The sequence below is a fragment of the Pomacea canaliculata genome, linkage group LG3 (genome assembly GCF_003073045.1).
Source record: "Pomacea canaliculata isolate SZHN2017 linkage group LG3, ASM307304v1, whole genome shotgun sequence".
In the NCBI taxonomy this organism is placed as follows: domain Eukaryota; kingdom Metazoa; phylum Mollusca; class Gastropoda; order Architaenioglossa; family Ampullariidae; genus Pomacea; species Pomacea canaliculata.
Genome location: NC_037592.1, coordinates 33,836,337 through 33,861,010, shown reverse-complemented (window position 1 = coordinate 33,861,010; position 24,674 = coordinate 33,836,337). Strand labels below are relative to the sequence as shown.

At 35.3% G+C, this 24,674-nt stretch overlaps 1 protein-coding gene across 1 annotated transcript; it reads left to right on the top strand.

The window, feature by feature from the left end:
- The first annotated feature begins 228 nt into the window (after positions 1–228).
- Positions 229–20,371, top strand: LOC112559639 (FTS and Hook-interacting protein-like). Its single transcript, XM_025230974.1, is given in 17 exon segments — positions 229–671; positions 3,461–3,707; positions 4,127–4,315; positions 4,523–4,984; positions 5,725–5,883; positions 6,246–6,332; positions 7,562–7,609; positions 11,263–11,430; positions 11,610–11,689; positions 13,412–13,636; positions 14,008–14,148; positions 14,977–15,402; positions 15,404–15,770; positions 15,772–16,129; positions 17,880–18,058; positions 18,401–18,604; positions 18,935–20,371. Coding segments are annotated over 16 exon segments (3,501 nt in total). The 5' UTR covers positions 229–671; positions 3,461–3,578; the 3' UTR covers positions 19,214–20,371.
- Positions 20,372–24,674: the final 4,303 nt, after the last annotated feature.

The window sequence follows — 24,674 nt, the reverse complement described above, 5'->3', positions numbered from 1 at the left end:
GTATAAAGTATGGCATCACATTTGTAAAAGTTTCAAGAGCCATTTTTTTTATAGAGATATGTAATACACTTACTAAAATGCAAAGAACTTATAGGTAGGTATTTTATTAATTATGTGATATACAGATGACAAGAAAATTAATCTCATTTAAGTAACATTTGTAACGAATGCCACGTGGCTTGCACGTACATGGGATAGACACCGCCCTCGGCAGCGCGAGGTGAACAGCGCTGCACCGGAGGCAGCGGGAGCTGCGGGTTGTCTGGACTCCCCGCTGCATCAACCCCTCTGATCTTTGCTATGCTGCCTCATGCCACTGTTTCTTCGTTGTTGTATTGGCTATCAAAATATTTAACCAACAATTTATTATAATAATAATAACGATAGCTCAACGATGTACAATTTAGGAATTATTAAAATAACCACTTTGTCCATGGTGTTTTCCGATCCATAGTTTCAAGGCACTGCTTGCCTCCTACCTTCACCCCGCAGCGTTCACTGGGCAGGTGACACACTTTGCTCACGGCTAGAAGCCTTAACAGTTGGTGCGTTGGAATTTTGTGTTTACCTGAAACATCCACAAAATCTTGTGCAGCGAAGGAGTAAGGCTGTTTTCGCTTGGATCTTGTCTGCAGTGAGGAAAACCTTTTGCTGCTGGTTAAGATTGATCGGTAAGTGAAAGATGCTTTCGTGTATTATTGAGGGATTCTTCTACCGACAGCACAAGACGAACAGTACACGGTGGCAATGAATTGTTACCGACAGTGGGTGTGTATGCGTCATGCAGTCCTTGGCTAGCTTGTGTACCTTTGTGCAGAGCTCATCAGACTAAAAGCTAATACAGCGCTTAAGCAAGTTTGTTGATAGAGTGGTGTACACTGTCAATACTTCGGTGTAGTGTTACTGTCTAATATATATTTAATGAAGCTTTATTAAGTAATGACAAATGAGACATGTTGCTAGGCATTGCGTGCCACTCTCATCTCACCTTGCCCTTTCATGATCTCACTTTCATCTCTCATGCATACACTTACAAAGTTACTCGATTAAAAGTTCTGGCTTACCTACTTAAATGTTGTGAACGGCGTAAAGGACAAGATATTGATTTGTAACTGAGTAATTAACGTGTTACATTATTATGGTAACATCGTTTTCATCATTGTGGTTCTAATTAAACTTAACTTTATATTCTTTTAACAAACTTGAAGTTGCTGTGAAATTTCTCACATTAAAAATATAGTGTCAGAATTACAGCTGGCACTTTCTGAACAAACATTTGAAAGTATATCTCCTTGAAGTCTAGTGGCATATGTAATTTAGTGAATCTTTACTTATCAAAGTTAAGGATTACTGACTAATCACAAATTAAAAGGGGAGCAGGTTTGTCTTTTCACGAAGCAACAGGTAGAGTATCTGCTGTTATTTTCTACATCCTGTTACATGTTATTTTCCAACGAAAAAATAAATTAAAATGCTGGTCATGCAGATGGGAAGTTCCATAGTGTAAATAAAACAATCTTGCATCCAAAATCAAATAGCAGAGAACAAATAAGTACAGAAGTAGTACTTTTTAAAGGTTTGCAACATTGTGTTCTGGTTTTTGACATTTTAATCTCTGGCAATTTTTCTTGCCATGAACACTTTTCAGTTAAGAGATAAAGTTGCTAGGAAGCAGGAGCTAGGATTTTGCAAAATTTTTTTCTTCATCTTCTCATCATTTTTATGATCATTATTATCTTCATCTCCATGAAACTCTTCATCTGCTTTTAGTTGTGAATGGGTCCTCATTGACCTGTGTTGCTTTTCAAGATTTTATTTTTGCATTTCTTTGCAAATTCATGTTTTTATTCCGTGACTGAGCAACAATAGAAGCTACTCTACTAATGAAATAAATTCAGATCAAACCTGTTATATAAATATATATATATATCATTGTGTTGAGTGTATAAGAATTATTCATGACTTCAAAAATTAGTCTTGTTTTTGAGAACATAAACTAAGTAAACATATGTACTACTAGTGCAAGTGTTAATAGCATATGTTGATTTCTTACATTATTACCAATACATTATTAAAAGATTACATTATTACTACTTTACCTATTGAGATAAAAGAAAAGATTTTAAGCATGAATTTATTTACCTGTAATGGAAATTTTAAAAGTTGAGATTTTAGAAAATGTCTTATTTCTTTCTCCATGAGTACTTGAAAAATCTGTCATAAGATTATTCTTATTATTAGGATTATTATAATATCAACAAGGATGAATTTACAGAGCATATTTCCCCATGTAGAGGTGATCTCAGAAGTTGCTTTTCTTCAAGTTAAAATTAATATTGACAGTTGAAAACTCTTGGTAACATCTGACTTAGTTTCTTATGAGCTGACTTTAGTCTACTTTGTTAGAAAAGATCAAGGATTGGCAGATTTCCAGCTGCACTACTTATGACTAGCCCACAGGAGCCAGGTGGTCTGTGGTGTTATTTAACTATTCTCCTTATTGACTGAATCATGGCAAGAGTTGTCTCATCAGCAAAGTGCTGTTCCCTAAAATAAATTTCATGCCAGAAGATATTTGCAGAAGCAAGATGGAGGAAGGGGTGACAGTAGTAATGAGACACGACACACAATTTAAAAATCACATTTCAATAACAGACTGAAGCGCATGTGCGTGTACACACACACCAAGCTGTGAAAATCAAGTGTTGTGTCAGCATGTTATGCATTAAACCTCATAGAGTTACAGGGACAGTCAATGAATGACAACCCAGACAACATGTGAAGCAAATTTTAATTTCTCAATATAACTAAAAAGGTAAAGGTTATCCCCCAACCTTTTCACGTCGTTTGGGGGGTGAGGTTTTAGAGACCGCACTTTTCTTGGGGCTAGCTGTGCATGAGGGCAGTGCCCATCTCTCCCTCACTGCCTTACCCTTCACCAACCCTCTATAGAGTCAGGTACCCACTCCTGCTAGCTGGGTCGACTGGGGGAAGTTTACTGCTCTAATCGGGCATTGAACTACCATGCTCTCAGCTCGGACGCCAACACTCTAACGACTCTTCTATCCAATTCCCCACTCAGTATGACTAAACACAGCAAAAAGTACCATTGAGAACTATTTCATTCTCAAATGTGAAGGTCCAATTCTGAAATGTATACAAGTGTTGCAAAGTACTTTGATTGGCATGTTAGCACTAGTAGCCACTGAAGTCATGCTTCTTAGACTAGTAAAAAAAGATGTGTGCATTGCCTGTTCCCATAGAGTTGTTTGTTAAAGAAGACAAGTTTTTGATAAAATGTTAGGACATAATACTTCTTTGATCATATAAAAATAAAAGAACGGCAGTTTTTTCCAGCTGTTTTTTAGTCAGCTTAATGTGTCTTTTTTAGCTGGAGAGTGAGTGGAGATGATGAGATGACAGCTTCTCAATTTCACTTTGTCCTTGTACTTTCTTGCAGAAAGAGCCAGGGCCCTTCATGTACATCTGAAGACTTTAGGCAGGGGAATGATTTTACCCCTATAAAGAACAAAGAAGGGGAAAATGATTAAGGGTGCATTAGTTTTTATCTTAGTAGGATGAGCTGGTTCAAAAGAACCTCCAGTGTCCGAGAAGATGCTCGGACAGCTGTGAATGGAAGCAGTTCCCTTTCCAGCAATAATGGGAACCTTGACCCCATGAGCACTGACCCTGACCTTTGCTTCGAGGTATATAGAAAACATTTCTTTTTCAGTTTATTTTTATAATTTATGTTTGTTTACAGAAAAAGTGTGTTTATTATTGGGTGGGTGAGGAAGAGACAAAACAGATTTGAAATGGCTAACAAGTAATAATACACAACTCATGAAGAAGCTAAAGTCAACTGGCAAATATGCCAGCGACTGTGAAGAAGAGTACATTTTTTTCATAAATGAAATGGACTTTGCATTAGCAGTTCTCACAGAATGTTATGACTGCAGACAAACCTTTTTATTTCGTTGCAGCAGCTCAGACTGACTTAAAGGTTTTTTCCTTACTTATAAATGTTCTCTAGAAATGTTGGCCATGGTTATCTTTTTCTCACTTCTTTGTAAACATTGTTCATTCGTTCCTGGTCCTGAAATTTATTTCAACGTTTGTTAAACAGGTGTTCAAAAACCACTGGCAGCAGGCATGCAGTGTCATTTCAGGCAACAGAAATAATGGTTCATCTCCTTCAAATGATGACCTTGAGATGGTAGTCCATAACTTTGAGCAGATGATTACTCTGTTGGTAGGAGAAGAGAGCATTGATGGAATGCCTGGCCCCATTGCTAACTTTCTGCTGGAAAAAGAGGTTTGCTTTCTCAGGAACATTAGTATTTTAGTGTGTGTTTAAAGGTTTTCAGCTTTGATATTCCACTATTAAGGCAAATGATTGCATGAAAAGACCTTTAATTGCTGTGGTAATTAGAAGGACACACATACCTTATTTACTTTAACACCCTTGATATTAATCAAAACAATGTGAACATGCTACATTGTCAGTTTATAAACATTGCAGGTGCTGGAGAATTTTTGTAACTGGTGCAGTAGTCAGCAAGACCATCAGGACAAGCTGCGGATGGAACAACTTCGCATGTACGAGCTCCTCATATCTCAAAGCAGACAGCTCTTGCTCATTCACCGCCCTGTTATTCGACCATTGCATCGTCTTCTTATGGCCTGCAAGGAGCCTCAGCTTCCAAGTTCTGGTTCTGAAGAGCTGGAGTTTCGCCTAGTTCTGGTTTTGCATCAGATCTGCACATGCATCTCACAGGAAACTGTGATACTTGAGAGCTTCTTTAGCACAGAAGCTGATCATGGCCCAGCTAAGTTTCTTATATTTTCTTTGCTGATCCCTTATATCCACCGTGAAGGACCCATCGGCCAGAGAGCCAGAGATGCTTTGCTGCTCCTTATGACCCTCTCAGCCAGACATCCCCACATTGGGTACTACATCGCTGATAATTCTGATTTTTGTCCTGTAAGTAGCACCAAAGTCTCTTATTCTGTCTCAGTTTTTCTTTTTATTGTTTATTTTTTGTTTCTTATGATCACTCATTTGCCCAAAAATGTATGTTTGATTTTGTGTATGTTCAGAATTTAATTTTCTACTTATACAGTTTCTAGAAACAAGCATTAGTTACCAATTCAAAAGACTCAGAGCAGATTATATCATTTTAAACTTGGTTTGATATGTTCAACACTTTTCTGAATGAAATTTAGATATTTGTGAGCAGTGACAAATACAAAAATCTCAAGCTCATTCAGCTTATGATTTGTTACTTTTTCTCAGTAAATTTGTCTATTTTGACATAGTCGAGATGCAAGCAGCATCAATCTTGATAAGTAAGAATGAAGACAGCTTGTACTTTTTTAGGGGCTGTATTTGGCAATTGTACATGAGCATTTGTAAAAACTTACACACACACACAATGTAATTCAAGTATGTTATCTTTTATATATCTTGGGGGGGAAAAATCAGGCCATTTAGTCTGCCAGTAGTTTACAATTACATGTTATCATGGATATTAGTTCATCATTTCAAGAGAAGTTATAATGATACCCTTTATTACTTCTGTGCCTTTTGTACAGTACTTTGTACAAAATAGTGAAGTTGAGAAATGCATTTTACACGCTGTTATTCCATAAGGATCTGTAGTGAATGTAGTCATAGCTTTGCATCTGAAGTACTGAATTTTTAGATCACTCTACTGCATGTAGGTGCTGGCTACAGGTTTAAGTGGTCTATATTCGTCACTACCAAGAAAGATAACACCTTCACGTGATGACTGGTGTGCTCTGACTGAAGAGGACTGCCAGCGGATTCCTGACCTTCAGATGTTTCTCAACTCCTTGGAGTTTTGCAATGCTGTTGTTCAGGTACTGTGTTTATTTCTCTCTTTCTTCTCCTTATGCACTTATTGTATACACCATTTCATCCCTTTATAATTCTAACATAACATAAAACTGCTGTGAATGAATAAAGACATATTTTTTTACAAGCATGTATAAGTTATTTTTTGTCGTCATATAATAAAGAATTTTTGTCTTTGTCATCTTCATTCTTTTGTGCTCCTGACAAATAGAACCTTTACTTTTTGCTCTCTGATTTTGTCTTCCTATGTTTCTCCCTTGTCATATGTACTATTTTGTTGCCATTCCAAAAGATTTATTGTTTTGCTTTTATTTCTCCATCTTAAATGCATTTGAACATTTTTTATGTGCTTGATTTGTTATTTCAGGTCGCCCATGAACAAGTACGTGATCAGCTTATTAAATTCATTTACACTGGATTTCTGTTACCAGTTCTTGGACCTGCTTTGCATCAGGTCAGTGGATTTGTGTAATTACCTTACCCTTATCATGGTTATGGGGCTTTTGTCAGTATTTTAAAAAAATCTGTTGTAGCCCTTTCAGGAACAGACAAAGCAGGCAACAAAAAATATGGTGAAGGTTTTTTCTTTGCTTTTAGATTAATGAAACTATAATTTTCTAAACAGTTAAATAAAATTATATTGAAAAACAATATACAATTTTTTCCAGCTATCTAAACACAGAAAATATAAGACAGATTATAGTGTATAGGCTTAGAAAACTGGCACTCAACTTTTCTATACTTTCTGAGTAAAATGCAATTTTTCCTACTCCCATCCAGTTTCTAGAGAATGTGCTTATCAATATATATGTGGGAGTCTGTGTGTGTGTGGGTGTATGTGTGCATGCTCATGTTTATGTATGTGCACATGTGGAGGGTGTTAAAGTGCTCGAAGGTTGACAGGGTGTCCTAATCATTTCATCTCTCGAGAGCACTGCCAATTCAAACAATGAGTGCACAGATTTTAGAAGGAATAAAAGGCATCATTACAATCAGTTACATGATTTAAAAAAAAATTTTTTGTCTCCTTTCATATTACTTTAATTCAGCTTTGACATCTTGCTTTCTTGCTATTTTAATTTGATAAACAGTATGTGATTGAAAAGGGTGTAAAATTTGTGTGTATTATTTGTAATAGAACATTTTAAATGGTAAAGTGTACCCAGCTAATGGTAATGCTTGTTTCGGTAAGAAAGAGTTGACTAGAAAACCCTGTCTCATGTCTGATCCAAAGCTGTGGCCCAAAGCAGTGTTCCTTATATATATATGTTTTTCGAGCTTTGAGTCTCCCTATGAAAAAGTATCCTGATAAATAATATTATTGCTTGAACAAATAAATATAATGTCATTTAATTATGCCTGATCACAGATTTTGAAATATATAAATTTAATTCGGATAATTATATGTGCAAAGTATCATTTTCAATGTCAAGATTTCATGCTATTTGCAAAAGTGACTACTCATGCTTTGCAGAACTTTTAAAAGAGTTTGTTGAGCACTATTTAGACATTTCAACATCCATATAACTTTTTAACCACTTCTTTTTCTGTCTTAGTCTTTTATTAACATTTGGTAGAGACAACTATATATAGCTATATTTGCTGAAAAAATTATAGCTTTTTCCTTTTCAACATACATTATCTGGTATTCTATTACCTCTTTTGTAATGTGAAACACTACAGGACATATGTGGCCTCCCTATAACTCTACTGGATACACCAGTGTTTATGGTTAGTAAGTCTTTGTGACTGATTTAGCTGCGTATACTTGTATTTTTTGGTAACCCATTTTGCTTTTATTTCAGTTAATTTCAGTTTTTAGCATAGCTGTTTTTTTTAAAGATTATTTTACATGTGTGTGATAGTTGTGGTTATTTGTTTTCCACAAGTCAGAGATGTGCAAAAGTCTTGCAAGTTTGGTTTTGATTTTGGTGCATGTATGTCATTATAATTATCAAATCTGATTTGTTTATTATTACTGAATATTGATACAATAAAACTGATAGCACTATTTTGAAAATGGATTTCAAATCAAACTGTTTTTCCTCAGTTGTAAAATGAAGCTTAAATTTCAAATTGGAGTTCTTTGACTTCATGAAATAGGGATATCACTAAATCTTTTGCTAGACTGGCATTTAGAGGGCCGCTGACATGCAAAATCTTCTTTAACTTGTCTTTTAAAGACAAATTATGACATTGATCATCACTTAAAGTATATTTTATGTGCTAAAATCAAGTTGAATTAATAATTTTCCATGCATAGAGGAGCCACCTTAATAGGATTAAAATCCTGCACGACTTACCAGATATCCTTCATGCTGCAACATCAACATAAAATGTACCTTGTGATCATACATGCGAAAGCTGCCTTTCATCACTTCTTGCACAGATGTTGTCTTTCCTTGTGACTTTCACTATTATATTCATCAGCTCAACAGAGAATATGTTAAGTGAAAAAGACAAAAAAATGCAGTATGCAGAAAGATAATTACAGATGATACTGTTGTTTTAACTTTATGCTTACATTATATTTGGAGGTTTTTACGCATATATAGTTCAAATATCAGCTGAACCATTTTCATGTATATTTATATATATATTTTTTGTTTTGCTTCCATTCTGTGAACACTACATACTAACATGCAATTATTTCAGACCAAGAGTTTAGACATTGCCAGTATTATGGTACTTTATAAGTCATGTCAGTGTCCCTTTAAACAATTTAAAACTTACATTTCACTGATGAGTCTTTAACATCATATGACGTTGCTTGATACAAAATGTGTTAATCCTTCAAACCAAGTAATTATCTTTTTGGCCTTGTGTGTTCACATTCAGTCTTGCGCACGTGCACATGCATACCTCTTTTCTTTGATTGTGTTTGTTTTTTAACTCACCGAACACTGGTGATTTACTGTTATTATTTTAACAGCTGTTGCCATTGACAACTATAGTTACACACAGGCTCAGTGTGCTAACAGATCTGTTCTCCAACAAAAATTTAATGGGATACTTGTTTGTGTGTTATTTCTGGACAAACATCAAATGCTAAGCATTGGGTTGCAAACAAAAGTGTAGATTGACATGGAAAGTCCAGTTCAAGTGTTTAGGGGAAGGGCAGCCATCATGCAGCTGTTAAACTGTCAGTTTACAGCAGACGATAGGGAGGGGTTCAAAGAGTAGGCCAGGAAAGGTTTTGCGGTCATCAAAAACCTGTTGTAAGTCATAGCCATAAGGAGTAGCTTGTTTGAGACTTTCTGACTTAAGCAGTGCAGATTATAGAGGAAAAATAATTCTAACATACTTCTGTTCATAATAAAGATAGTTATGCATTACTTATCAACCTTTTAGTCCACAATGGACTGCAGGCACAATGGGGTCAGTGACAGACCACATAGTTATACACTCTATGGTGTTTGCACATTAAAAAAATCACCTAGTGACTCATTGGCACACAGAATTTATTTTCAAATTGAGTGGAATGATAAAAATGTTATTTTGCTTAACTCATTATCTTAAGCATGTAATATAATTTTAATAAATATAAACAAGCTTATTCTACTTACTATCATTGAAGTAATTCTTTATGCAATGTCTTGTATATTTTTTAAACTCTAAGCTTTTTTTGTGGCTGTTAAGCGAATGGTTTACACAAGTATCTTTTTTTAAATGCTTCTTCTATTTCCTGATTTTCCTAATTTTTAATAGCACGTGTCTGTGCATGTGCATACAGGCATGTGCGCATAAAGATAAATGAATTTTTACAGACTTGTGCATGGATTAATCTTTAATGGATGCATTTAGTTTTTTAACTTCTTTTTTGGCATTTTACTGAAACATTTTTATTTTAAGCAGATCCCAGTCATCAATAGTTCACTTTGCTTAGAACGAAAGCCCTCCTGTCTAGTTGTCCAACGTGTTAGACACTGGCTTCCTTTGCTTGGGTTTTTTTTTTCTGATCAAGCTAAACGCTGCAGACGTGGGATTTAATACCATTTTATGATCTAGGATCATTGTATATATGCCTTCTGTTCTTTCTCTTACTTTATGCACAAATTCTGTGATGGCCTAGTTTACAGATGGATTAATTTTGACTGCCTGTCAAAGATTTTAAGGATTCTGTTTGGTTCTGATTTATGCGTCAAGAGCATTTGAATACTTTGCAGTCTGATCAGCTGATCCTAAAGATTTCCTTTAGCTGAGGCCACCACCAGTGGTGGTCTTAGGCATGTGCAAACAATGCACCTGCTCAGGGCCAGCAAATCCCAGGGACCGCCATGCCAATATATATTGAATATAAAGCAAAAATAAAACTAAAAAATAATGTCTGCATTTTGGAAAGTGATCAAGACCACATTTCCCATGACATTACAAAAGTAGGCTTTATGTAGGCTTTAGTCAATACCATGATAAAAAAAAGTAATTAAAAATTTGAAACACTTTTATGAGAAAAACTAATGAAAGCAATGTTCTGTTAATTGGTTGTGAATTTCTTTAGATTTATTTTTCATGTAGCCTTTATGCACAGAACAAAAGTAAGAGCTTACAAAAAGTTTTACTGTTTTCTGTTTTGTTGAGAAATCTATTTTTTAATGCCCTCTTAATATTGTTAGTTATGTCTTAGTTATACTAGAACAAACCTTGATACACTTAAAGAATTAATCAACATTTTTTTCACCCAATTTCTTTATAACTAGAGCAAGTATTTTGCAGAATAGTTTTAATTAATTGAAACAGGCTATTTTGAAACATATACAGGTTTGACAGAATATTATTTATGTGGGCTGTAAATCATTTCTTTCTTTTAAAGTTGGTTGGTTCTGTCTTGAATGTGTTGGGATTAGGAGTAAAAAAACAGGCCTTTGTACTTTGTCATTTCCCCACCATTTTCCATGATGGTCTATGGGTGATAATATCTTCCAGGCAAAGTGGACAAGTTCTAAAAGATATATAGGTGGAGCTCACATTGCCTTTAAATATGTCTCATGCTGCTGTAATGGTAGATTCTGCGCAAAACCATTCTGGGATCATTGTCATAGAACTAACACATTAGTGTTTTTTTAACTAATATGTGTTCTAACAGGTCTTTTATGTGCTGGCAGTGTAAAGTATAAAGTACAAAAGTAATAATTTTAAACTATATGCTTTTGATATGGATGATTTATCAAGAACTGTGTATGTAACAACACTGTTTTGATTACTTAATGTCAGTGCAAACCATTTTGATATGAAGTTAACATTTTGATATGAAGTTTTATCATAAACATGATGTTTCTCATAGTGTACTTAAGAGAAATAAAAACTTTTATGAATATGTTTACATTGTGCACGAACATGTTTATATGCAAGTTTGAGAATTTCCTGACTTTTTGCTTCTTTTATAGACTTCACGAGATGAAGTGATGACAGCTACTGCATATTTAGACCTGTTTCTACGTCGGATCTCAGAGCCACATCTGATCAAGGCATTCCTGCGATTTGTGTTGATGGAGCGCCATGATGAGATGCTGATTCTTGAATCCCTCATTTCTCGTATTGGCTCTAATAGCAAGGTCTGAGTTAGATTGATAAATTTTTTAGCATTTTTATGTTTGCAGCATCATCAGCTTAAACAGTGACATTTTAAACAGTGAAATACTGATAACAGTTAACATTTCTGTACTCTACCCATAATTTTAAGTGAATCATAAACTTGATAAAGTGACATTGTATGTTTTCATCTTTTTTTCAGCTGTCTTTGGTTTCCTTGTCACTTTTCAATACCCTGGTGGAGATGAATTGTGAGGAAGTTATGTTTCAACTTGTTTTCAGGTAAATAGCCAAAAGATATGTAGTATACCTAGTAATAAGTAAAAGACCAAAAAACTTGTGTTTTATTATAAATTAATAGTTATCTTAAGCAGTTAAACTTTCTGCTATATTCCTAGTAGACAAGAAACTTTATGACTATATAACACCTGGAATGGTAAACTATTTCCAGCTGGCAGTAAAATAATCACCAAAATCACCTATTAGCAAATTTCACAAGCAGTAAATTAGATCAATTGTTAAGAAGAACAGACTTGTTTTAGCTGGAGAAGCTCTACAGACCAGAATTTTACCATGTATAACATTATAGAGCACAATGCACTGAATAGCAGAAACAACTTTATATCAAATTTGTTGACTTCGAACAGCCTTTGGAGCATATTGAGGGCATATGGTATGCCTCAGCAGATAGTAGATTTCTACACAAACTTATAATGTGGAGCGCAGTGAATTGTTGATTAAATGTAAACACCAGAATAAGGCAGGGTTGCTTGCTGTTGCAATGCTCTTCAATATAACATTGACTGGCTGATGAAACAGACTGCCAGCAAAATCCCCAGAAGAGTGGCCCATCAACACTGCAAGACGTGCTTGATGGAGACAGTCTTGTATTGTTGTCCTACACTTACTATCATAAGCAAGAATACCATCCACGAATAAATACCAGTCAAGTGAGATAGACAGTCAGCAGGAAGAAAACGGAGATAATGATGTTAAATGCTGAATTTTGTGTCCCATTTATCTCTCTTGGCAGAGTTGTAAGAAGTGATGGAGGGTAGACAATATAGAAAACAGATTCAGGAATGCAAGAAATCCTTTCTACAATATGAACAAAATAAGGAAATCAGCACACTACAACAAACCAACACTGATGATATCAGAGCTGCCTTCTAACAACTTTGTGATTTGGTTCAGAATGTTAGAGATGATAAATTTATCATCTTTCCATTACCACTAGCCTGAGAAGAACACTTATAACATACTGTCCCTGATAGATAACCAAGAGAACTCTTACACACGTACAAAGAGACATAGTCATGGTTATAAAGGTTAAAAGGTGGAGATGAATTGATCATGTGCTCAGAGAAGGAGATAGCCTATTAATAAAAATCAACGCTTTTAAAAAACAAGGCAAAAGGAAGAGAAGACTAAAGATAACTTGGTGCCAAACAGTTGAAGCAGAAACGGAAGCTTTGAATAAGATGTGGGGCAGCTTAAGTAAAATGGCCAAAGATCAACAAAAATGGGAGACCGTGTTGCAACCCTATATGCCAAAGCATGAAAGGAATAAATTAAATTAACAGGGTAGATTGGGGGAGAGATCAAATAATGGGCTTTGTTTTTGTATATTAGATATCTCTTATTTATGAAGCAAATTTTTTTATGTACTTTCTCATAAACTTATTGTTATTAATCATAAGCGTGCATGCTCGACCATGCAGATACACTCATATCTGCGTAAGCAGGCACATGCATGCAACTGCACACAACATATGCATAGTTTGTTTAGTTTGAAATTATATTATGCATGCACACATTATATGGCTAATTTAAAGCACTGGGGAGATAATTATAGCAACACAAAGTAAACATAGAATTGTCAGCTGTTTACATTTACTTTGGTGCATGTTTGTCATCAAATAACTGAGTAAAGTGAAACTTTAGGAAACTTTCAGAGTCTAGATATCTCATCGTTTTTGACAGCTAAAAAATAATTTGTAACAGGTACCTAATTCCATGTACCCATGTGATGGTAAGCCAGCGCAGGTCTGTCCGTGATATAGACTTGTACGGCAAAAGTGCGGAAAAATTCCTCTCGCTTCGTCCAGTCTGCTGCATGACATATCCCACCACTACTTCCGCAGGTCCCACCCCCAGCCCCTCACCCATAGCTGCATTTTCACCACCACAGACGACTGTCACACCTGGTCGTGCCCCACTGCTCAGCAGGTATGGCATCGTGCATTATCACTCAAAGAAGAGCATGTAACCTATATCTAAAAAGATGCAATGAAATGCATGCAAGATGCTTAATTGTATACCATGTACAGAAATGTTGAGAACATATAGAAGAATGAGCATATAGATGAAAAGAAAGCCTGTTTTTGTAATATCTTTGTTTATGCTTGCTGTCTAAAAGCAACACTGATGATCCATTATGCATGGTTGATAATGGTAGAATGTTCCTTTTGCATGGTAACATAATAAAGTGCATTATGTGACATGATGCAAGGCAGCTACTAACAAGACAGTGCTATTACTAATTATAAGACATTCTGAATTGATCATTAGTCTATTCTGGTGTGTGTGTATATGTTTAGAACAAATTTTGGTAGGAGTGCTAGCATAAGTACTCCTGGAGAGCTGATTAGCCCTGCAAGTAGACAAGAACCACGCAGGCGCAGCAGTTTCTTCAAGAACAAAAAGGAGAAGAAAAAAATGGAATCTCTATCTGAGGAACAGTAAGTCCATGCACTAGCGCAAACCACAGAGCGAATGGGATCATTTAACATTTAATTTTTACTAGTGAATTATTTTTTATATTTCTGGCACTTTGGCGGCCCTATGCTCCTCAAAGGAGCAACAAGGAATAAACTACTATTATTTGCACTTATGTACATTTTTCATTTATTAACATTAACTTTTTTCTCACAACAATCCTACCTTCACTTTTTGCTATGTGTGTGTATATTATATGTATATGTATATGTACTTGTGCTATATAATACCAGGTTTTGTTACGGTCAATGCTTAACACTAGTATTCTCTTTCATATAATTTTTGACTGCTGTTTATTCACTGCATGCTTTTATTCATTTGTCTTTTACTGATTGTTAAGGACCTAACCCTTTAGTTTTAGTCATGTATATGTTATTCAAACTGTATTACCATAGAGTGGTATGATTTACCGGTTACTTAAACTGCTGCTTAAAAAGTAAAACCATTAGCGGTTATAAAATAGAGATTACATTAAAGGCTTCAACCCTCTTGCTTTTGTCACATCTGTTTTCTGTCAGTTTTATTTATATGGAACAAATCTTGAATTTTCTTCTGATCTTCTGGATGTTGACCAAATTTATAATGTAGTTCTCTTTCAGATGGTGAAGGTTATTTAAGATTTTTTTTAAAGTATACTTCTTAAGTTTTTGTTTAAGTATCATTGATTGCTTATGAGTGACCTAAGTTTCTGATATTTTGATATTGTCAGCTTATGTAATACTGTTTATTGTGTCAGCTGACAGTATTAAATTAGAAATATCAGAAGTAATATGCAGTCATTTTTTGTGCAGGCGATCTGCTGTCCATACTGCTTTGTCTGCTAGTAATGAATTGGCATCATCCCAGACAGAAGACTTGAATGTATTGATGGAGAGCAGTTATACAGACTACCTGCATGAGGCACAGATCACGCTAAAAAGATGTGCTCAAGCATGCCAGCATTGGTCTGCACCATATGATGGAGAGAATCCAGCACCAGGCAGTGTTTTTGGCCCCAATGTGTCTTCACGGGTTGCTAATGGTGACAGTACTTGGTCAGAACCCACTAAGAACCTTCAGAAGGAGAATGCAAATGCTGAAAAGAACAATAACATCATGCCTCCTTCTGGAAACAAAAGACAGAGTTCCCCACAGAAACTGTTCAGGTCCAGGTTATCTATCATCAGATTCTGTGGCTGTCTCTCAGAAAGAAGGTGTAAGCCAGCAAGTGGCAAATAAAAGTGGAGAGAAGACTGCCACAGACTGGCGTGCTGCTTCTAGTAGTACCGTTGTGAGAATAGACCCCTTGTGCAATAAGGCTCTTTCCTCATCCCCATTGTCCCCAACTCGGCAAAGTCTTTCAAAACTCTCCTTGTGCCTAGACAACCTGGACAGCTTTTTGACCTGCCTAAATGACCTTGATCTGCAGTCCCAAGAAGTGTGCAGCAAGACAGATTCTTTGGAAGAAGTGTTTTCCTCATTTGAACAAGCATTGTTTAGTGTAACTTATGGAGTGAAGTCAGACTTTAATGCAAAGGCTTCCACAGAAAGCAGGTCTTTGTCCTCAATGGGCTCAATTGGCCCAAAACTTGAAGAAAAAGTTGGCCACCTGGAAGACCGGTCGATGTTGGTGTCTGAAAGACAGAGGAGTTCATACAGAAGGTAATTCATCGACTCAAGCCATGCCTATCACCACCACTGATGGTGCTACATCCCAAAAGTTGCTGACAACGAGAAGTTCCCAAGCAGTTCCTCCTAGATCACTGGGCTTGTTGTTTGTGGAAGAACCTAGCAATGGAGGTAAATTGAACATGTTCCCTTCTGGTAGCTCTGATGACTTTTCACGACCCCTGCCAGTGAGTCCAACTAGTCCTGGCATGTCCTTGTCACCAACTTCAACCTCCTCCACAGGCCAGCATCTTCCATTGACCTCAGTCAGGTACTCTAGCAGTCCACCTAATATTGGTAAGCCCCATTCACTAGTGGACTTTCTCTGGCTTTGCGACAAAGATGCTTTTCTGCTGTGTACAAGGTGTTACTGCCTCGTGACACCTGCCAGCCTTTGAGTCTTCATCCTTGCAGCAGTTTACTCTTGTCTGCATGCTTCTTTTGCCTTTTTTTTTTCAGCTCTGATTTTCATAAAGTATCAAGTGCCTTTTAGTGATGCTGATGTGCATTTTTTAATTTGCTTTGTGTATCCTGTAATCATAGAATCATTCTAATTTTTTTTTTATTTCCTTTTTTAAAATTTAACCTAACCATACATATTAGATTTCTCAAGCGACCATAATTTTCTGGTAAATATAAATTATTGGTCAGCTCCTTTTTCCCATTTTGTTTACCTCCATATTTGAATGGAGATTTAAGTAGCTAAACATGTTGGAAATAGTTAACTTACAATTGAAATGTTCAGAATAATGCCCTCTTTCATATTTTATATTTGTTTCTTTTTGCATTTTTCATACAGATATGTATTTTGCTTAAAGAACTGAAGCTGCTAACCCGTTTTATCTTTATTTATACCTCTGTCTCACTGTTTATTGTTAGTGTTTTTATTTGCATCATTGTATAGGCCTGTTGAGTTCTTTCCCTTCGTCAGCTTAGCACTATTATGGTATCATTTTTTTTTCTCCATGCTTTAAATAAACAAAAATTGCTTAGTAAGTGTATATGCATGAAGCATTATTTTGTCATATATTTCTTCCATGAAACTAGTGGAGAAATATGGCAGAATCATTGACACTGCAAATCACCAGTTAACTTCCCTGTTCAAAGACTAACATAAGAGCATATTCATTTTTTGGGACTGAGTTTATTACAAAGTACTTTTTCCCTAATTGTAGCCCTGATATAGTCTTAGTTGCTGGCACAGCGTTAAGCACAAATTTCCCACGATGTACACAAATAGCTCTGTTTCACTCATGAAATACTAGTCTTTGAGGAAAATATTCTCACATGCAGTTTGGAAGAAAAAAAAAACTTTTTTTTTTCATGACCTCACTGAAGTATGCTTGTTTTTACAACCTCATAAACAAATGCACAAAGCTCTCTCACTGACTTCAGCCATCATCAGTGTCAGAAGAGAAAGTATAGGTCATTTTACTTGTACATTTCCGAAAACTGAAATTCAAATAGAATTTTAATTTCTATGTACTTAATGAAATTAATGTCAAGTTTGACTTGGGTTAGCCTAGCTGTTTTTGTTTTGTTTTTGTTTTCTTTTACATTCATATGAACATAAAAAATACTCATTTGGAAAAAAACAAGTTTTGTTCGTTAGTACCAACTTCAGTTTATGGTGTTATGATATAATGGAGAGCTATTGCATCATCATGCTAGTCATTTTCTGACCTTTTAAAATTCTTGATTCTTATCTGTTAACTGTTCAGTTAAATGTACATGTATATAGCTGGAAAACCTTCCTTAATTGCTGGATAGGCAAAAACTTGTGTAAAGAGTTTCAGATTTATAAATATTTTTAAATGACTTTTTTTCACGTATTCATATCTGCATATAAGCGCTGTTTATATATATTTATATATTTAAATGCGCACACCACACACACATGAATAGGATAAAGTTGATGAGAAAGAATAGGGAGCAGAAACTTTTAAAAAAGAGAGAGAGAGCATGTGTGTTGTAAAATCCTCTGACATTTTAGTAGATGTGCATATTTATTCATTTGTTTTTACTGTGGTGTTGTATCCTGTTTCAGGACCCTTCTTGTCTGCTGTTTTTGGGCGACTTGAAGGGATGGTGCAAAACTCCTTGTATGCAAATCTGCTGTTGACAGGGCTTGTCTCACGTTTGGCAGCTTATCCTCATCCTCTTCTTCGATCATTTCTGCTCAATGTTAATCTAGTTTTCCAGCCCACTGTCAAGTCATTAGTGCAGGTAGGAGAGATTGGTGCAGAGAGAGAGAATGTTAAATGTTAAAAAGGGAGGTATCATTACCATGTTTTAATACTTTCAAAAACCTTTTTCACAACCAACACTAAAAAAAGGAAAGAAACATATAAGTGAAAGAGTCAGGTGAAAATGGGGTGTAGGACCTCTTGTCTGTTCTTGTTTCAAGAGCATTTTTTTTTTTTTTTTAAGTTTAGTTGTTTCAGTGTATTCTAGTTCTTCTCACAGAAATAGATCTTTTAACAGTACTGAATGATTTTTGTTTTAGTGACATTTAACATTTAAGAGTTTTTTTTAATTTAAACAGAGTTCTTATTACCGTTTCATCAGGTTCTGTCTTCTGTGCGTCAAAAAGTTGACAGCTATGCTGTGACAACACGTAATTTTAGTGCCCTCCTGAACAAAGCTCGAGGTAACCTCAAGATGCGTGAGGACTACCTCATAAGCAGCATAAGTGGTGGTCACTCTGTATTGCCACCATCAAGTGATTATATGCATGGTCAACCTTCCAAGCCCCTGGTCTGCAACTATAAGTGATCTTCTTCCAGGTAGTATTGTTTTGTACAAAGTTGTAGAACCTCTTTTACTTACTGACAGCTATTAAAGTTTGTTCATTATCAAAGATAGTGAAGACCTGTGTCTTAGTTTAATGCACACATTTGTTTTTTGATACTTCAAGAAGTAGCAAGAGAGTGATACTTAAAAAGAATAAAGCTGCTGCTTTTAGGAAAAAAACTGGGCACATAATGTCATTAATTAATCATTCAGTTATTTTATTAACTAATATGAAAATAAATTAATTTTTTCATTAAGCTGTTGTATATTTTTACACAATCAATCTGAATGTTTTTGTCACACCCAGAGAAAAAGAAAGTGTCTCTGGCCGATCTCTTCCGACCAAAGCGCTCAAGACCACCTGTTCGCAAAAGCCCGCAACTGAAGCAAGTTGAGGTGGCAGGTGGCGTTGGTTACCACTTTATCAATGATTTCCAAAGAGACACTCAGGATAGCCATGAGGAGTTGTTGAAAACATGGAATGCTGTCTACTGTGCTCTCGTCTTAGAGGAATTTCTCAAAGAGTTATCTGCCCTTTCACTAGAGCATTCTCTGTTGACATTTGATGAGGTTCATATTGGAAGCTGACTGGAGATCATGCTGTAGTTAAAATTCTTTAATGTAGGGTCATGGTGAAACAGTTTGCATCTGTTTCAGTGCTTGCATAATCAGAGATGGTTTCTTTTTTCGTTACTTTGAAATGTGCCAGAATAGTCACTATGCAAAAGTTTTTTTTTTTGCATAATGAATGACTGCCAGCATGCACCTAACAAAACTTCTGATTATTCTAATATTTGTTCTCTGTACCCCCCACCCTCTCCCTCTCACACACGTTCTCACTCATGTCTCTCTAATTCTCTCATGTCACACTGTTTTGTGCTTGAACACATTATTTGTGCTTGCTAATCTTCATCTTTGGACACCACTCCTGAAACATTTTATTTTATTGCAAGCTTTGTCTAACTCAGGTAAAATTATGTTATTTCTTGCAAACTTCATCTTAAACTTAGCTTGTCAGTCACCATCTATCAGACAAGAAAAAAAAGAAATTCCAATGAATTTTCTATCAGATGTGAAGGATACCCAATGGTGCTACTGAATGTCTATTTTTGAAGTCACTCTTACATGTTTCAGTACTTTTAAACTTGTAGAATAAATGCATTTTTCAAATGATAGTCACTAAGGCCCTTGCACATATATTTTGTGTGTAATCCTTGTATACCTGATTTTAGTAAATTTAATATTGTTGATTATACTTCTCAAACTTATGTGAATTGAAGCTTATCTGTTATCATCCATTTTCAAACCATTTAATCCCTGTCCTTTGCAATGATTGTTTTAGGGTGGGGTTCTTGGCCTTGATGAATGATTGGTTTGCATCATAATATTATGCAGTGCAGCACTTTTTTTCAATATTTATATGTCAGTCTCATTGAAAATTGTCAAATATTATCTTAAAAATGAATAATGTGATATTTTTTATTCTTGATGGGCAGTGTGTCAAGCAAAAGTGCAACCTTCTTTTTACAAACTAGTGCTGAAAATTTTTTAAAAACCAAACTGGACTTCTAAAAATTGAAAGATTTTCTTATTTTTCTATTGCAGTCTTAGAGGATGTGCAAAGATTAGATGCAGTACTAAATTTTTCCATGTCCAGCTGGGTTTTAATTTTGCAGAAAAATGGATAACTGCATTTTAGCATAAATGATGTGATTTGATTGCTGTCCATTTTGAGGAAAAATGTGCCACCAGAGATCTTGTAAGGAACCACTAATGTTATTTTGTAAGCAAACACTGATAACCTGCATGGACTCAGTTCTTTATATTTTAAGGTTTTCGATCATGTTTATATTTTAAGGTTGCCATGATTTAAAACTCCTAGGTGGGAAGTTTATCATTTAGAAAAAGTGTTTACAAGCTCTTAATATGTCAACAGAATTTGTCACTAAATGAATCTATAGTTATTATAAACATTGTGATATATGGAGGATAATAATTTTTGAGTAGAAATGGTTTGAGATTTCTGTTGGTCCTATGAAACATGAACTGCATAAATTGAACAGTTCTGTAGCTTGATTTGTTTCATATAGCAGTTTGGGTGTATATTTTTTAATTATCATAGATGTCTTGTGGTTTCCCCACTGGGAATTGCCTTTTACATCTTGAGAAAATTGTGCGGGAAATGTTGTTACATCCTCTTGTTTCTTGACCCATTTTATGACTTGCATTATGCTAATCATGTTGATCTCGCAGGTGGCGGTGGAAAACATTGTAATTTTTGCAAAGTATTTGGCATAAGGAAGAGTATATAGCATCTATCTTGGAAAACATTTCAGAATTTGAATAGGCTATTTTCATAACCCATCATAACTTCTTACAAATTTTTACACACATTTGTATCATACTTTTTATCCCCTCTATTGTGAGAAACAAGGAGGCTGAGCAGGAAAGGGTTAACATTTACTGCAGTGAAAGTTGTTTGAAATTCAATGATCAATGCAATAAGTTAAATAAATGCTGCTTGTCTTCCTTGGGACAAATCATGATGTCATATGTTCCAAAGATGTTGGATGATTATGTATGTTGACTTATGTTTAGAAGCCTCAAGGTATTTGCAATTAACTTAATTTTTATGGTACTGGGGCCTAACAAAAATTTTTTTCCAGAAAGTGTACTCTCTCTTTTTTAAAACTACTTTTATAAAGTTGGTAAATTATTGAGCTTCATGTTATAATTTGTCACAAAATTGTAAGTGCAGTCTGTAATTTGCAAGGGTCTGAATAAATGAATCCTACCTTTGCCACAAGTCTTTCTCAAAGTAGTGATGTTTATTTTTACCAAAGTGTGGAAGGAGTGCTATGATCTTTATGCAAAATGAATATCATAGACTTTTTCAACTTCTCTTTATTAAAATGATTTCATCTATACTTTTTTGTTGTTATTTTATGTAATTATATAGCCCTAGAATTTTTTAACATGTTGAAATATTTATATTTTTTAGGGTTCAAGACTGATGACTACACTGTTTTGTAGGGAATAAACAAATGTAACCGATGATTTTGGTTACAAAATTCTTGTAAAGTAATATGTTGGTATTAATTATCTCCATCTGTATTATCAGCTTAATGCAGTATCTAAATCTTTGAAATCTTGGAGCCTTTAGTAGAGCCAAGAAAGGAATTATAATCTTCACTTGCATGGTTAATAAATGGAAATAGTAGTACTGCTGAATGAATTAGTAACAACTACACTGCACTCACACTGGGTGCAGTGACTGATAAAGTGAATGGTTGTGGCACATTCAGCATCAATGCTATGAGAGTGCCTTATCAGTTTTCATGTTTGATTTGATACCATACCATTTTAATTTCAAGGTGCAATTTACCTAGCACTCTACAGCATGCTTCTGCAGGTTAAGGTCTTTAGTCATGCAAAAATGCTTAAAACTGCTGGATTGTTCAGTGAAATATAGTGGGAGAATAACCAATCTCCAGTCTTAACTTACAAGTCTACAAGCAGCACTGTAATATCATCTTAATGTATGGCACATGATAGTGGTCTTTAGCAAAACTGTAGTGACTGGAAACAGCATTTGTGATGGTGCATTGTATTTAGTGCTATTAATATTTTTTTTTTTAAGAACGATTGGTTGAAATCTTTTGTTTTGAACAAGTGTTATTTCCAATTCTCAGTTGATACTTAAATGTTTCCGGATGATGCAGCTTAGGTTCAAATTATAACATCTTTTAAAGATGGCATTCATAATTCTTATATTTAGCAAGAAATGATATCTATGTCCTCAGCTACAAGAAGTTGTTTGCTAAGATTATACATATATAAAAGTGACAAAGCGTGTCGCGGGTTTGCTAAGAAGGCTGCACTGTGGGCAGAAGTTTTGCGGGCCGGATATGGCCCACGGGCCGTAGGTTGTGCATCCCTGATATATACAATGACGTGTTGGGATATTTTGACCCTTGACTGCAACAGCTTTTTCTTTAAACATACACATAATTGGTAATGAAGTGAATTTAGGATTTAAGAACTTTTTTGTATGCATACTATTGTTTATGGTGATAAATATATAACTGAACATTAAAATTTTTTCATTAGTGTGCTTTGAGAACTGTTAAGCCAAGTATGCTGCTAGCTTTAAGTAAAATCTTGATTTTATCACTGAAACATGTTTCTCAGCCTCTGTATTCTGTTGTTTCCCTTTAATACATTGTCATTTTGATGCAAAATGCAGTGCTAGATTGGTTTATACCAAAGTAAAAGTTATAAAGCTATGGAACTGACTATATCCTCTGTGAGTCTGCAACTACCTTTGGCACATTTGATTGGGTAATGAAAGAAACGTTTCTGCTTTAAGCTGTAAAATCTTTCGTCCACTAGGCATTACAACCAGTTCAGGTATAGTTGATATTTTATCGATCAGTATCCAGTTTTGTTCAGGACAATTGTCTAAGATGATACAATTATCAAAAACCACATGTTAAAGCAATATTTTTTCCATTTATGAAAACTAGCAAGAATTGGACGATTTTGCAGTAGTATAGCTTTGTTACTTGTTTAGATATGGTAACTGTGCTCATTGTAGACGAGTAGATTCTAGAGAATTATGCCATTCTAATTTGTATGCCACTCTTTGAGATTTAGCTGCTAGTTAGAAGTCTTGACTACTTAAAACATTCAGTACTTGTCACATATGCACCAAATACTGCAGTCACTTGGACATTATCTCATTCTGACCAAAAACACTATCTGCCTCTTGCTAGCCCTAAGTTTTAATTATAACAAGAAGTGTTACAGTACTCGATGCATAAGATATATGTAGTATACTAAAAGAATGTTAAGTCTGAAGAATAATATGGAATTAGTTTGGTCTGTCCCTTGCTATGACATAGTGGCTCTAATTAAGGTCCTTTTTTTTGTTTTCCACTTGTCAACATCCTAGGCCATCCCATCAGCCTTTGATCTCGATACCTCTGATCAATATAGAACTTATATTTTCACTGCCCCTCATTTTTAATTTGACAACATAAGAAATAAATGACTGATGTCAAGAACAGAAAACAATTCCCATGTTTTCATGAACAGCTCTGTAGATGTGGTAGAGTTGTAGACCTATTCAGTGTGAATGTTTGTTGGGCTTTGCTTGTGAAAACCTAATGAACACCGCAGTGACACAAGGCTCCAAACATCCAACACCATGCTTTCTCTCAACTACCAAAAGCGAGCCTACTACCCAGCAAAAAAAACAAAAAACCCCAAAACAAACTGTCTTCAGTTTTTAGCTCTTTGTAGTACTTATATGGTAAGTGCATTTTTCATGTTATGGCTGGTAGAATTAACCATGAAAAAGTTAGCTTACTCCATGAACTAATATTGCTTACAATGAAGCTACTAGAGGCTAATTTTGTACGAACTGTATTTTTTTTTTTTTTTACCGAATTTTACTTTTGCCTGCAAGGTGCCGAAAATTCTGATCCTTGGAACACAGATGCTCCTCCAATAAAGCATGAACTGTTTTGTGGTCTTTACATTCAGAACGTTTGCTTGTATAGATGTTGCAAGAAGTGTGTGATTATGCTAGAAAGTTTAAAGGTTTCTCCTGCTCATGTAAGGCCTGATTCTCAGATGCACACAGAAAAGGATAAAAAATATATCAGAAAGGTTTATATTGTCAAGACACCTATGTGGACGTTACGTCTACAGGCCAGACTTTTCTCCAGATGATCATATTCGTCGGTATGGATCTTAAAATATTAACTTGGGATTTGGAGCAGTATTATACTAAACTCAGTTTTGCTCTAGTTAAGAAAAGGAAAAAAAACCCTCCATATTTATCACAAGCAGTGTAGGCTTTCATGACCTCGAAATTCAAGCTTGTATTCACCCTGCCTGTTCTTGACAAATAGCAGTCTGCACGGACCTAAAGGGAGTAGCGGTTACATTCCTTGCGAGTGTGACAGCACAAGCATACAGAATGTAACAATGCGTACAACTATTTCAATAAACAAATTCCCACAGCACAAAACAATGCAGAAAC